We start from the raw sequence: 14,662 nt of genomic DNA, 5'->3' as shown, positions 1-14,662 counted from the left end.
TCCTGCTCTGCTGTGGAAGTCTTCTGCTCCACCCTGGTGGGCTCCAGTTCTGTCTGCTCTGCCCTGGTGGGCTCCAGTTCCGTCTGCTCTGCCCTGATGGGACAACACTTTATCTCTTCTGTCGTCATCAGGTCATGGTCATCAGCCACGATCTGCTGGCCTGTTGCTCTGGCCTGGTGGTCTTTTGCTTTGTCTGCTCCACGGTGGTGGTCTTCTGCTCCTCTGTGGTGGTTGTCTGCTCTGTCTGCTCCACCGTGGTGGTTCTGTGCTCCGTCCTGAAGGGCTCCTGCTCAGTCTCTTCTGCCATGGAGGTCTTCTCCTCTGTCTGCTCCACACTGGTGGGCTTCTGCTCCATCTGCTCCGCCATGATGGTCTTCTGTCCTGCTCTGGTGGTCTTCTTAAATCCTACCGCATGTTTCATGTCCCTGTCACTCCGTTACGCAGACACACTCTGTTAGATTAAACTGTAATCCAGCACCCCCCATTATGGGACTCACAGCTGAACGTGTCCTACCTAATGTAAAATTGTAACAGTTCCTTACTTCAGTGTGTTACACACATAATTTTGGTGTCTTTGGAAAGAATACCCTTTGTGCTTTACTTTTTAATCAACCATATTTGATAAAAAATATTAAAATAATTTTTGTATTATTATTATTTCATATAAAAACACATAAAATCAGTCCTGGAGCAAACTAGAAAAGTAATGGGTTGAAAGTCATGTCTCCCCAGGTGAAAAAGAATTCTATTAAAAATATACTTTAATAAAGTGTACTAAGTATATTTTCTACATTTTGTACTATTTTCGTCAAATCCAAGTATAGTTAAGTGTATTCAATTATGTATTAACTTCAACTTAACATCTATTTGACTACACTTCTAGTGTAAATAGTATACTAAAATGGAACAACTTTTTTTAAACTTCAAGTGCACTGAAATACACTAATGAAAATCAAGATTCATGAGCAATTAAGCACACTAACAGTACAATTGCATTGTATTGCCATTCTAATGGAAATACACTTAAAAGGCATTGCAGTGCAAATTATAGTTGCGTTTAAGTACATTTTGTGCATACTGCTATCATACTTATAATTACTATAAACTGTTAATTTAGTATGCCTCTGTAACATTTCAAGTGATCTACAAATGTACTTCCTAACTATATTTAGTGCTTTTAAAGTGTGCCACTATGACAATAATAATGTTTTTGAAGTGAAGTTCAATTACAACCTAAACATCATAGACACGTACTTTGAGTGCAATGTTATTATAGTTTAAGGTAGAAACAAATTGAAAGTACATTTCATTTGTAATTTTATCCCCATTTTGTTATACTTTAGCATGAATGTTGGTATTACACTACAAGTGTATTATATTACAATTCAGTTCAAGTACATTAAATCAACAGATTACAAATTGCATTTCAGAAAAGGATCTTTATTATTAACACAAAAGTAACACACAAAAGCAGATATTGGCAAAAGGAGGAACCTTGAACAGTCGACTTTCTCTGAAATGCCGGGAACAGAACAATGGCAAAACAACTTACTACACATGCATATATCTAGCTCTGACTTGAGTTACTAGAGGCCTTGTAGCTCTCATTGTTGCACTTCCTCCGTAGAAGGGCCCGGATCTCTGCCACCTCAGTGTTGGGGAATCGCTCCCTCACTGCATCTGTGAAAACAGGAAAGAGACATGGGGATGAATTAAAACAGGATAGACAATGTATAACATTGAAATACAATCATTGATGATAATGGATTTGTTAAGCAATCATGACAATGGATTTGGATTCGTAACTATGACATTACTGTACCTATAATTGCGTTGGTTTTTTCTGGCTCAAGCTGCTCCTTCAGCTCGCCTTTTTTTCCTTTCCCTGTGAGGGTTGCCTTGGCCAAAGTTTCCCTGCCAAATACCAATGTGGCCAGTTCCTGTGTGAAGAGGGACATCCTCCTCCCACTCAGCCTCTGATAGAGGCGTTTTGGGACTTGCACTAATGAGTTGCCCAATGACACCTGTGAAAACACACAAGCAGATTAACACAAAAGGTAAATTACAAACACTTCTCAATGGGGCAGGTTGGCACGTGTCTTGGCTACAAGTGTTTTAACACAAACAGTAACTCGAGCTATCTTGTAAGATTTGTGTATGCTTTCTGCACCCAATCATAACAAAGACATAACAAGGATTGGTATAAGGTCCTTCAGTCATACCATGTCTTCTTCACTGCCAGTGTGACTGCCAGTGCGCGGTGATTCGCTTTGGCTGGAAATCATGGAAGACAAAGGTGAATCTTCCATTTTGTTTAGGACTGTTTTGAGTGAAGACACCAGTCCTGGCAGCTCTAAAATAAAGTTATAGTATAAACAGGGTCAGTATCACATTATGACACAAAGAATAAGTATCACATTGTGACACAAAATAGCACCTTATAAATGTCATTTTACAATGGCTAGATCTGGTTTAACTTTTATTTATTTCTGATTGGATGAGGGTCCTTACTCATACTTTTCACAGCTAGCATGCATGTTTGACATGAATGTTCCACTCACTCAAAGCCACAGGGCAGTAAATCCATTATTGAGTGTGAAGATGGAGTAGGGCGAATGTTCAGTTTAGCTTGTGTAGTAAAGAGAAGCAAAGGGTTCCCAAGTTAAGTCAAATGTAAAATTGCATGACTTTCCCATAAAAACAAATTGAACTTCCATGACCAACTATGAATGGTGCAATAAACTAACTGACCAAGGATTTCAAATCACCCTCATAGCGTTCAAGCATCTTTTACTTTTTAGAGTGGGAGATGAATAAATGGTCATTGAAATTTGAATTGAAGTTGGGTTAACCACAACTGCTCAAGCAAGCAGTAAAGATATTAACCAGATATACACCAATTTTGCGTGGAAATTTATTTGTATTAAATGTATTTTGGCAAGACAATTTTAAACTGCTTAAAGAAAATTCCCTGATATTCCATGATTTTCCCCCCAAAATTATCCTGATATAACTTTTCCTGAAAAACCATGATATTCCAAATATTCCATGACCTGTGGGAACCCTGCAAGCAACTGCTGCAAATTCTTATGTGAATAAGACCATATAGCCAGTCTTACTGGACCCTTCTCTTGACTGAAATGTTGCGTTGCTTGGCAACAGAGATAGAAGATTAGAACTATTTCTTGGAGTGGATGAAATAAATAAATCTACATAAATGATTGAAAACACAATTTTATATATTCAATCGCCATTGAAGGGGAACAGATGTATAAACGCAATATGTCTTGTGGTTACAGTATTGGTACCTGCGCCAATTTGCCAGAGGCCTTGTAGTTATATCCATACCAGGGCTGGGACGAACAAAGTTTCACGTGGAGCATTCTGAGATATTTTTTTTGCTGAATTACCGTGGAGTGTGATCACACAGCACTTGCCGTAGGCTACACATCCAATAATGACATGTCTGATTCACAAACTAATGACTCATTTGAACCGATTCACATAAATGAAAGGTTAAAACAACTGATCTGTCCAACACTGATCTCATGAGACATCTGAATCGGTGTATAACAAATCGGTACACTTTACAATAATGTTCCATTTATTAAATTCTAGTTACCTACATTAGTTTTTTTTTTTTTTTAAGAAAAAGGTGAGTGGCAGAGTGTATTACTTTACGTTGTTGTTATTTTTATGTGAATGAAGAATTAAAAGATGCACTTTTTTCAGGAAGCTAGGACTAGGCCTATGTGTTTTCAACAAATGTTAAATTCTGTTGGTTCAGGAAGGACACCATGAGAGGCTGCTGGCTCCCACTGTCGCTGTTAATTTCTATTTATTTTTTGTTGGAAAAGCACTCTCTGTATTAGCTTAAAGCCCTCAAGTTTACATTGGTTACTGTATTCTTTCAATTGCTCTAAACAAGTATTTTGGGTGACCTTTTTTTTTATTGAATGTTAGACATCAATTTGTTGTTATTTTCATCTGAAAGAAGAATTACAAAATGCACTTTTTTTAGTAAGCTAGGCCTATGTGTTTAAGGCTTCAAGGTTTTATCGAATGCTACCTCTGACTAAGAATGCATTACTTTGCACTTGTATAGTCTTTTATTTTGGACTTTTTTATAAATTGGTATTAGTCAATTAATGGGGAGATTATCGATAATCGCATCAAACCGAAATAGAATCGGACTGAAAAAAACAAAAAAAGACTTGTTAGATTAATCGATTCACCGAAAAATAATCGCTAAATTAATTGTTAAAAAAAATAATCCTTTATCCCAGCCCTTATCAGTAACAACCCACTGTCACTTTTACCATATTGCTTAATCAGTGAAATTCAAACAAGAAGTATTAACAGTAGTCAATGACGGCAAAAATTGCAGAGTTAAATTGATTTTCAAATTTGTAATCTGGGAAGTCAGGTCTGTATTCCAAGACATAACACGTAACTTGCATGTTCTTTAAATTAAAGGGTTAGTTCACCCAAATAGCAAAATTATGTCATTAATAACTTACCCTCATATTGTTCCAAACCCGTGAGACCTCCATTTATCTTCAGAACACAGTTTTAGATATTTTAGATTTAGTCCGAGAGTCCCTCCATTGAAGCTGTGTACAGTATACTGTCCATGTCCAGAAGGGTAAGAGAAACATCATCAAAGTAGTCCATGTGACATCAGAGGATCAGTTAGAATTTTTTGAAGCATCGAAAATACATTTTGGTCCAAAAATAGCAAAAACTACTTTACTCAGCATTGTCTTCTCTTCCGTGTCTGTTGTGAGAGAGTTCAAAACAAAGCAGTTTGTGATATCCGGTTCACTAACGAATCATTCGATGTAACCGGATCTTTTTGAACCAGTTCACCAAATCGAACTGAATCGTTTTAAACTGTTCGCATCTCCAGTAAGCATTAATCCACAAATGACTTAAGCTGTTAACTTTTTTAATGTGGCTGACACTCCCTCTGAGTTCAAACAAACCAATATCCCGGAGTAATTCATTTACTCAAACAGTACCCTGACTGAACTGCTGTGAAGAGAGAACTGAAGATGAACACCGAGCCGAGCCAGATAATGAATGAAAGATTGATTGGTTCTCGAGTCAGGGACCGTTTCTGTCAGACGTGTCTGATTCAAGAACCGAGGAGCTGATGATACTGTGCATGTGTGATTCAGTGTGAAGCAGACCAACACACAGAGCGTCTGAACCGAAATGATTCTTTTGATGATTGTTTCTGAACTGATTCTGTGCTAATGTTATGAGCGCGGGTAAACCGAAGGCTTGAATCAAGGGCAATCATCGCCAATGACGCCATTGTGTTGAGCGCAAAAGAACCGGTGAACCGTTTTCTTCAACCGGTTTATTGAATCGAACGTTCCGATAGAAGTCAATGTTTTGTTCGTTATCTGGCTCGGCTCGGTGTTCATCTTCAGTTCTCTCTTCACAGAAGTTCAGTCAGTGTACTGTTTGAGTAAATTAATTACTCCGGGATATTGGTTTGTTTGAACTCAGAGGGAGTGTCAGTCACATTAAAAAAGTTAACAGCTTAAGTCATTTGTGGATTAATGCGTATTGGAGACGCAAACTGTTTAAAATGATTCAGTACAATTTGGTGAACTGGTTCAAAAAGATCCGGTTACATCGAATGATTCGTTCACGAACCGGATATCACAAACTGCTTTGTTTTGAACTCTCTCACACAACAGACCCAGAAGAGAAGACAATGATGAATAAAGTCATAGTTTTTGCTATTTTTGGACCAAAATGTATATTCGATGCTTCAGAAATTCTAACTGACCCTCTGATGTCACATGGACTACTTTGATGATGTTTTTCTTACCTTTCTGGACATGGACAGTATACCGTACACACAGCTTCAATGGAGGGACTGAGAGCTCTCGGACTAAATCTAAAATATCTTAAGCTGTGTTCTGAAGATGAACGGAGGTCTTACGAGTTTGGAACAACATGATGGTAAGTTATTAATGACATAATTTTGCAATTTGGGTGAACTAACTTTAACAGTGGGATGCATGTCTTGAATACATAAAGTTGATTTCAGGACCTCAATGACAATGACTGCAGGTGTATGGGAGGGTTCAGATGGTGGCAGAGATAACCCTGGCATCACTAGCATACATATACACCCACCCACCTTTCAGAGCCTTCAAACTGTCCTCATCCAGTTCAACAAAAACTGCAGGCACTGTCCCTGGCCGCTGAGACTCCGCCTGAGGGATGGCGTCCTCCTCCTCCTCACTGGTGTTAATCACCTATGCAGAAAACATCAACCTAATTACCTTAAACAACAATGGCAGCTATACACTCCTTATCATACACATGCTAAAGCACAATTTTAGTGGTGTGAGTGTGTGTAGAAATTAACAGTTCATACACTCTTGAATAGTAACTCATTTTCACAAAAATGCAGTTCTGCTACATCACAAGCTCACTAAGGTTTGTAGGTTGGGTTTGGACTTTGGTACTGGTACATAATTCAATTAAAGTGCAAAATGTGATTGTACATGCATTTCAGCACAAATAGGCTATAATCCATCACTGTAAACTCTGTAACATTTTCTGGGGAACACTGCACATTTGATGAAGTCAGTTACATTTTTAAACTTACCATTTTTCGTTTTTTGGGAGGATCAAAAATATCACAACATGTGTCATCAGAATCAGACTCATATCTAGCAGGAGTAGAACTGAGTTGTCTTGTAGGTTGCTGTTTGAGGTCCCTCTTGAGCTGTTCGCCTATCTTGGCCGTCTGTGAACCAGACTGACAACATACATCTTGTTTAAGAGAATGATTTTGAAAATGTCCACACCACCACTTTAAGTAATGTCACACACCGTCGAGGAATAAGAACAGCAAACGAACATGTATTATTCAAAATAGACTTGATAATAATAATAAATGTTTCTTGAGCAGCAAATCAGCATATTAGAATGATTTCAGAAGGATTGTGTAACACTGAAGAATAGAGAAAATTCAGCTTTGATCACAGGAATACATTTTAAAATATATTCAAATAGAAAGTAGTTATTTTAAATCGTAAAAATATTGCACAATATTACTGCTAAATGCAGGCTTGGTGAGCAGAAGAGACTTCTTTAAAAAAAAAATCTTAAAGTTACATTCAAAAACTTATGACTGGTAGAGTAATCTCTCTTAAAATACCTTACTTTTATCATGGGTTATGATAATCAAAACAGTCCTGAGCTAGATTAAGCTTTGATCTCTGCAAACCAAACTATCACTTTAATCAAATATTTAATAATAATGTTTAATACCGTAAAGCTGCTTCATTTAAATAAAAAACTATAGACGTGACGTGAATGGTTTGCTGAGCTCGTGCAAACATCCACATCAGTGTAATAAGATGCATTTTTAACTGCTACTTTCATACTGCTGTGATTTTTGTTTTTGTTGTTATTTCGTTATTGAGAGGAAAGCGCGTGTCATATATTTTCATATCCAAACGCCATTCTGTTCGGCCCGGGTGCGTTTCTCTGAAGCAGCGCTGAGTGCTATTTCTCTTCTTCTCTTGAATTGCATCGAGGAGAGCTGAATTACAGTCTTGCGCTACAGCGCCACACTGTTCAAACCGCATTAGTGCAGGCTCTAAATTAGGTCAAGATAAATAAAACGTGTACTCGACAACAGAAATATTTGTCAACAATTTTTTTTTGTCGATATTGTCGACTAATCGTTCCATAACTGTTAAGTCATAAATCAAACTTACAGTCATTCCTAGCTTCACCACCCTCTTCTCCTGGCCAGACTGACTGGAAGACCATATATCCCCCCGTTTGAGGAAAGCGACACGCTTCTGGACTACTTCTTTGTAGTTTTCTGTGAAGAAGACACATAAAATACAAATTCAATGTGACCTTTTAATAATAAAAAAATATAATTTCAAGACAGCAATGTCACTGTCATTTAATTTATTTGTACTTTATTACTTTCATCAGTATTGGGCACTAATGTCCATAACCACCTTATGGCGGGAGTCCATCCCTCTGTACATTGAAAATGTCTCCTTGACACAACTGTATTTGTTCTATATTTTAGCCTGTTGCACCTTATAAATATGCTGTTCCCAACAACCGAATGACTTTAGTAACTTTGTCTTAACTAATTATAAGAATTTTCATTAAATGGTCATGCTGCATAGCGACGACGAATTCCATTATACTAACGTTACTAGCTAACGTTTAACCTTCACTAGAACCTAAGCCAAACACTTCAAAGATAAGCTATGGGTCTGTAAACGCTAGGGTTGGAGCGTTCTCTATAGGAGGACTTATTAATTATGGCGTTTTTCCATTACATTGTACCTGCTCGACTCGCCTCGACACACTGCCTCCGTTTTCCATTGCAGATTTTAGTATCTCCTCAAAAGCATGGCTGTTCGTCTTATATGCCGGCTCGACGGACACACCAGCACACAAGTAACGTTATAAACATTAGCCTATGTAAGTGGCCTGATGTTTATACTTGTGCGCTGGTCTGTGCGTGGAGCCGTCATGTGTGTGTGTACGTAGGCTACGGCGAAAGCTCTGCCTGGAGCCTCCGCGGAACTGTAAAAAAGCGGCGCCAACTGCCGTGACCTAACGCGACACACACACAGAACGTAGAAGGTGTGTTGTTGTTGCCACAGTCAGAAGACACGTTTTGTTTCAAATGATGCTGGAGGCAGCAAAAAAAAAAAAAAAAAAAAAAAAAAGAACTTTGTTCAGGACACCCCCACCCCACCCTTCGCTTTCACGACAAAGTTTGGTATTGTCTCAGCTCGCTTGGAAACTAACGTTAGCTGAGGTGGTAATAAAAAAGTACCTGTTAGCAGGTAACGTTAATGTTACCAGGTACTTTTTTTCGTAAGAGTCGAGGATGGAGGATGGAAAAGCGCCATGTTTCAAGCACTTCATCTTCAGTAACGTTTAATTACATGGCAGTACTCGGTTAGTTAATGTTACAAAGAGTATTCCGAATATTTCCAATGTTTTAGAACTTACCCGCCATGAACAGCAGTTTGGCTGCAACCGGCTTCGGATCTTGCCTGCGTTTAGCTGGCAAAATCACCTCTATCCAGCCTTCCTGGGACTGGATGTCTTCCTTGCAGGTCACTGTAACACCAGCATTTATATATGCATCCTGTATAATAGATGTACTCTCTGCAATAACGGACCCGTCTACGAAATAAAACAGCCCATACATGGTGCTAACTTTACCCTGTTACCGCCTGAGTTTCAGTGATGAATTTCAAACATTAACCGTTACTAAATGGCTACTGTAGCTAATTGCCGCTGAAACTTCTACATAGTGATTGGATGTCGATGATACTGCGCACACTGATTGGATGTGGGAACCGTCGGGGGGGGTGGGGGTAGGTCCAATTCCTGGGTCCATTCGTAGCCATCTATTGCTTAGTCTTGATTTTTGAATCTTGATCTGTTGCAGTGCACAACAATAGTTATTCAAATATGCCACCTGTACAATCAAACTACAAGTCCTACTTATTGGTCACTAATAAGAAAATACCAAGGACAACAGAATACAGACACAGGAAGGTAATTATAGTTTGTATAATTATTTTAAATTTTTTTATATGTTTTCTTGTTCTTCTTCTTATAATTATGGTAGTAGTCGCCTACTACTTCTACAATAATACTAATAATAATTATAATAATAAATAAAATAATATTAAGAAAGCCCTAATATAGCAGTACTTCTAATAATATTAATAATAAATAATAATGGAAATAATAGGATAATGATATACTGTCTTGAAATTGTCTTTTGTTTCAGGGAAAAGGCAGAAGACATAAACAGTACAAGCAGTACCTTTGCAGCACTGGTGTTGAAGTCCCTGACAGAATTTTAGGATGTCATGACAGAGAAGTATGCTAGCATATATGATGATGTAAAGATTTTATTTTGTGCAGTGACATGGATGGTGACAGTTGTTTTGCTTACAGCCTCCAGTTCACCATGATGCACCACTGCAGCCAACAGCAGGAAAAAGAAAGAGAGCTGACAGTAAGGTCAGGACACTGACAATGCATAATTCATTCCTTATAGCCTAACTGTCTATTCTTTACTTTTTTACTTTGTAACAATGTGACCAACAATTGTTGAATTACTTACATTTGGATGGTTTCCTAGACATTAGTAGGCCTGTGTGCCAGTCTATAGGCGAATGTAATGTTCTACCCTGTAACTACTCATGTCTGTACCTGATGTCTGTTTGGAAACTTACTGTAAACCCTAACGCTCAAAATAATCAATTGGTTTGAGTAGGACAAACTTAAATTAAACTAATTAGTTCAGTCAAATTAACTTTTATGAGTATTTAGCACTTTCTTTTTCTTTCAAGTTCACATAACTGATATATTTTAAGTAAACTGATCTGTTTCGTTGTTTTGAGTTTTATGAAATGATTTATTTTAATTTAAACAAACTTAAGTTTAACTGAAACGGCTGTGATGTCTGTTTCCCAGCACTTGAATAGAAGAGTAAATGCTAAAATTAAGTTAAATATATTGTTTTTTTTGTGCAAAATTATTGTTAAGTGGGATATTGAGTATTGATTAATGTTTTGTGCTAATTTAGAAGAATTTCTGTTCATGTTGGTTTTAGGACAGTAACTATCATGGTGACGTGGTGCATGCGGCTTGATTTGAGAGCAAATAAAATCTTTATATTGTTGCACTCATACAGCAGGTGCTGTATAACATATTATTGTTAGCATGATAACAAAATAGTATGTTAGCAAACAAGCTTGTTAAAATAAAGTTAATACTAATGAAAGTGTTCACATTGAGATTATAAGAAGGTTTAAAGTTAATTGTAGGAAATAGTGTATTCAGATTTTAATTGTTTTTAACTTGAAATCTTTAAGTATAAACTTTAAATCTACCAGATCTGCTTACTTAAACTTTGAATTTCAATTTGATGGAACAATGTATGATATTCACATAAATCATACACCAAATTGCTCAGGATGGCCAAGAAAAGTGGGTTTCTGTCTATATGTGTTTGTGTGTGCAATACAATATGGGGCAGAGTGTAGTACAACAAAATATCTAGTAGTAGTAACATATAGGTTAGTGGCAATAGTGTGCAGATTAAAAAAAAAACATGCAGGCCAGGACACAGGTATTACACATTTGTTCACCATGCTAGTTTATTGGTATTTTGTATTTTGAGGAACTGACTCCTACAACGTAACAAACTAGCTCACACATTTTTCTCATTTCAGAGTGGAGCGGTTGGAGCAAGTTGCTTTACTTTTAGTGTTTTAAGATCCCACTCAATACCAAAAAAACACCAGATTCAGTGACTAACTTGCCACATACTTTGTGCAAACTTCAGAATGGATCAGCTGCTGAGGACGATGTGGTTGATATAGGAGAGCATCAGACCATGCAAGAACCAGAGGCTGAGAGACCCAACCCAAATCCGTCACAGGTAAGATTACAATTAATTATAGGCTAGCATTTGCATTATAGGTTTCTTTACTTCTAGTGTTTTAAGATCCCACTCAATACCAAAAAAACACCAGATTCAGTGACTAACTTGCCACACACTTTGTGCAAACTTCAGAATGGATCAGCTGCTGAGGACGATGTGGTTGATATAGGAGAGCATCAGACCATGCAAGAACCAGAGGCTGAGAGACCCAACCCAAATCCGTCACAGGTAAGATTACAATTAATTATAGGCTATCGTTCATCTTTGTGCGTTTAGTTTATCTTTTACAGGAGTGATTTGCTATGATGACTCGATGCACACAATCTGAACAACAAATTTCATTCTTCTGCCATAGAATAGAATAGAATTACAAAGACTTTATTTTCATGTCAGGCACTTCCATTTTGCTCAGCAGGCCACAATAAAAACAATTTATCAAAACCCATCAGAGACTAATACTAAACTAAAAATGGTTAAATGAACCCATATGTAAAAGTGCTCGATCCCAAGGGTTCCCAGAATAATACATACATTTCATGTGTAATCATATTTAGAAAATAACATATCACAAATAATTATAATCTTTTACTAGTGTTAGATTTTGCTCAGGTAGTAGAGCAAAGTTAATGTGTTCTGTGTCATTCATATAGGGCATTTTTAAATAATTAGAAACTTGACAATATATGATAAACCTGAATACTAGAGAATGTTTTGTTCATTGTACTGAATGTTTTTTTCAATCTCAATGTGTCATTTTGTAGGATGGAAATTGTGGAGATGACCTTTTGTACCCTGGAGCACCAATTACCAAAGGTCAAAGTTTGCTCCTTCTAATGGCTTACGTCCTGAGGCATAACCTGACCGGGATTGCTCTGGACCATCTTTTAAGAATTTTTCATGAACTTTTCCCTGCACTGATACCAGCAACCTCATATCTCTTCCATAAATCCTATGGCCAATATGGCGAGTATGTGCCCCATTTCTACTGCCATCAGTGTTCAAATTATATTGGAACAAAAGAATGTGGTTTGACACAGTGTGTTCTGTGTGAGACAGAATTTGATGTGGAAGCTAGTCTAGAAAAGGGTTCATATTTTTTGGTTATCAGTTTGTCTTTGCAAATTAAAGAGATTCTGGAAAATCCCAACATCAAAATCCAAAGACATACATCAACTCCAGGTTTTATTTGTGATGTGCAATGTGGAGGGGAGTATAGGAGGCTTAAAGATAGTGGTGAAATAGGTGATGATGACATCAGTCTGATCTGGAACAGTGATGGGATCCCTGTTTTTAAAAGCTCTAGATGCCAAATATGGCCTATTCAGTGCCAAATCATAGAGCTACACCCTACAGAGAGGAAGAACAACATATGTGTTCCTTGTCTTTGGTTTGGAGAGAGCAAGCCTAATATACAGACTCTCCTAATTCCATTTGTAAAAGAGCTACAGGAACTTCAAAGTAATGGGATCACCTGGGGAGATGGTTGCACTTCAAAGGTGCATGCACTTGTATGTAGTGCAGATTCAGTTGCAAGGCCACTTCTCCAAAATAAGAAACAGTTTAATGGCATTTATGGCTGTGACTTCTGTTACCACAGAGGTGGAGGCTCCTATCCATATGTTATTCCTGAACCCCGTCTTCGTACAGAAGTTGAGCATTTTGACAATGCCATGAATGCAACACCTCAGCAGCCCATAATGGGAGTGAAAGGCCCAAGTCAACTAATGAAACTAGACAAATTTCAAATGGTGCAAGGCTTTGTTCCAGAATATCAGCATAGTGTATGCCTTGGAGTTACTAGACAGCTGACTTCTCTGTGGTTAGATTCCACAAACCATCAGCATGGTTGGTACATAGGCACCCAAACTGAGCAGATCGACGAAGTGCTTAAAAAAATTTCACCACCAACTGAGATCACAAGAGTACCACGATCTATGCAAGAAAGAAAGTTCTGGAAGGCGTCTGAGTGGAGGTCGTTTCTTTTGTTTTATGCTTTGCCTGTTTTAAATGGCATCCTCCCCAGAAAATACTGGAATCATCTTTTCCTTTTGGTTTTTGCAGTATATCATCTACTGCAAGAAAGGATCAGAGAGGCCGAGGTGGTGATAGCCGAGCAGGCATTGAAAAAATTTGTCAGGGAGTTTCAGGGGTTATATGGCACAGCAAATGTGTCATTTAATGTGCACCTCATGACACACTTGGCTGCGAGTGTGAGGAACTGGGGACCATTGTGGGCCACATCCACATTTTCCTTTGAATCTTTTAACGGTACCCTGTTGACATATTTCAATGGCACAACTCATGTCCCTGTCCAAATAATGAAAAGGTACCTTAGGGAAAGGAGTCTCACAAAGAAAGGAGCAACAGTTATGCATAATGCCAATGAGTATGTCAAAGATCTTTTCTATGAACTACAGGGGAGAAAGTGTTTAACTGACAAATCAGTTCAGATCAGTGCCCATGTCAGAGTTTTTGGTAAATCAGTACAGAAAGATGTCTCGGTTTTACACATGCTTGCAATAGATGACCTACTAGGTGTTAGAGTGAAACAAGCCTCCTGCTACAACCGTTTCATTGTGAATGGAATACTGTATCACTCTGACACAAACAACCGCCTACAGAAAAGAATCAACTCTGTTGTTGAGTTGCAGAATGGCACATTAGTCAGAATTGTGAATTTGGTCGTTTCTGGTGCAACACACTGTGTTTTGGTCAAGGAGCTTGTTAAGTCTGGAAGGAAGCTGTGCAGAGACACAACACTTAATATTGCATCAAGCTTTGTGTATGAAGTGTCTGAGTGCAATATAGTGTATGCCATCCATCCAGAGTCATTGACACGCAAATGTGTCATGGTTGAATCCAGGGAGAAGGTATATGTTATTCCTCTGCCAAACAACATTGAACGAGACTAATGTGGCATCAAGAAAATTGAATACTGCCAAGAAGTCCCAGAATTCCTGAGACCTATTGAATTGACTTGTAAATACAATATCTGTACTAAGAATTACGGTTCTTTACCTGTTACATAAAGTGACCCTTCTGTCAATCAAGTGTTTGTGCATTAATACAAGATGTAACAGTAAACAAAATGAGCTTGTCTTACTCACTGCAGCATTGTAGCATATGACCCTTTAAGAAATCAGCCTAACAATGTCAATACACTTTCCATTAGTTGCC

The 14,662-nt window shown here is 37.9% G+C and overlaps 2 protein-coding genes across 2 annotated transcripts; one reads left to right on the top strand and one right to left on the bottom strand.

Annotated features, from left to right (window-relative positions):
• Positions 1 to 1,567: 1,567 nt before the first annotated feature.
• On the bottom strand, positions 1,568 to 9,343 carry LOC132126244 (uncharacterized). The gene is made up of 7 exons (XM_059537370.1): positions 9,028 to 9,343; positions 7,755 to 7,864; positions 6,635 to 6,787; positions 6,161 to 6,278; positions 2,223 to 2,353; positions 1,823 to 2,024; positions 1,568 to 1,680 (listed from the first exon to the last, which is right to left on the bottom strand). Exons 1-7 carry the CDS (start codon positions 9,227 to 9,229, stop codon positions 1,568 to 1,570), a joined length of 1,029 nt encoding a protein of 342 aa, XP_059393353.1. The 5' UTR covers positions 9,230 to 9,343.
• A 7-nt stretch (positions 9,344 to 9,350) lies between these two features.
• LOC132126380 (uncharacterized) lies at positions 9,351 to 14,453 on the top strand. The gene is made up of 6 exons (XM_059537595.1): positions 9,351 to 9,582; positions 9,821 to 9,913; positions 9,991 to 10,056; positions 11,387 to 11,482; positions 11,618 to 11,713; positions 12,247 to 14,453. The coding sequence occupies exons 1-6, from the start codon at positions 9,496 to 9,498 to the stop codon at positions 14,395 to 14,397; spliced, it is 2,589 nt and encodes an 862-aa protein (XP_059393578.1). The 5' UTR covers positions 9,351 to 9,495; the 3' UTR covers positions 14,398 to 14,453.
• Positions 14,454 to 14,662: the final 209 nt, after the last annotated feature.

Source organism: Carassius carassius, chromosome 44 (genome assembly GCF_963082965.1).
Source record: "Carassius carassius chromosome 44, fCarCar2.1, whole genome shotgun sequence".
Lineage (NCBI taxonomy): Eukaryota > Metazoa > Chordata > Actinopteri > Cypriniformes > Cyprinidae > Carassius > Carassius carassius.
This window is presented reverse-complemented; position numbering and strand designations above follow the sequence as displayed.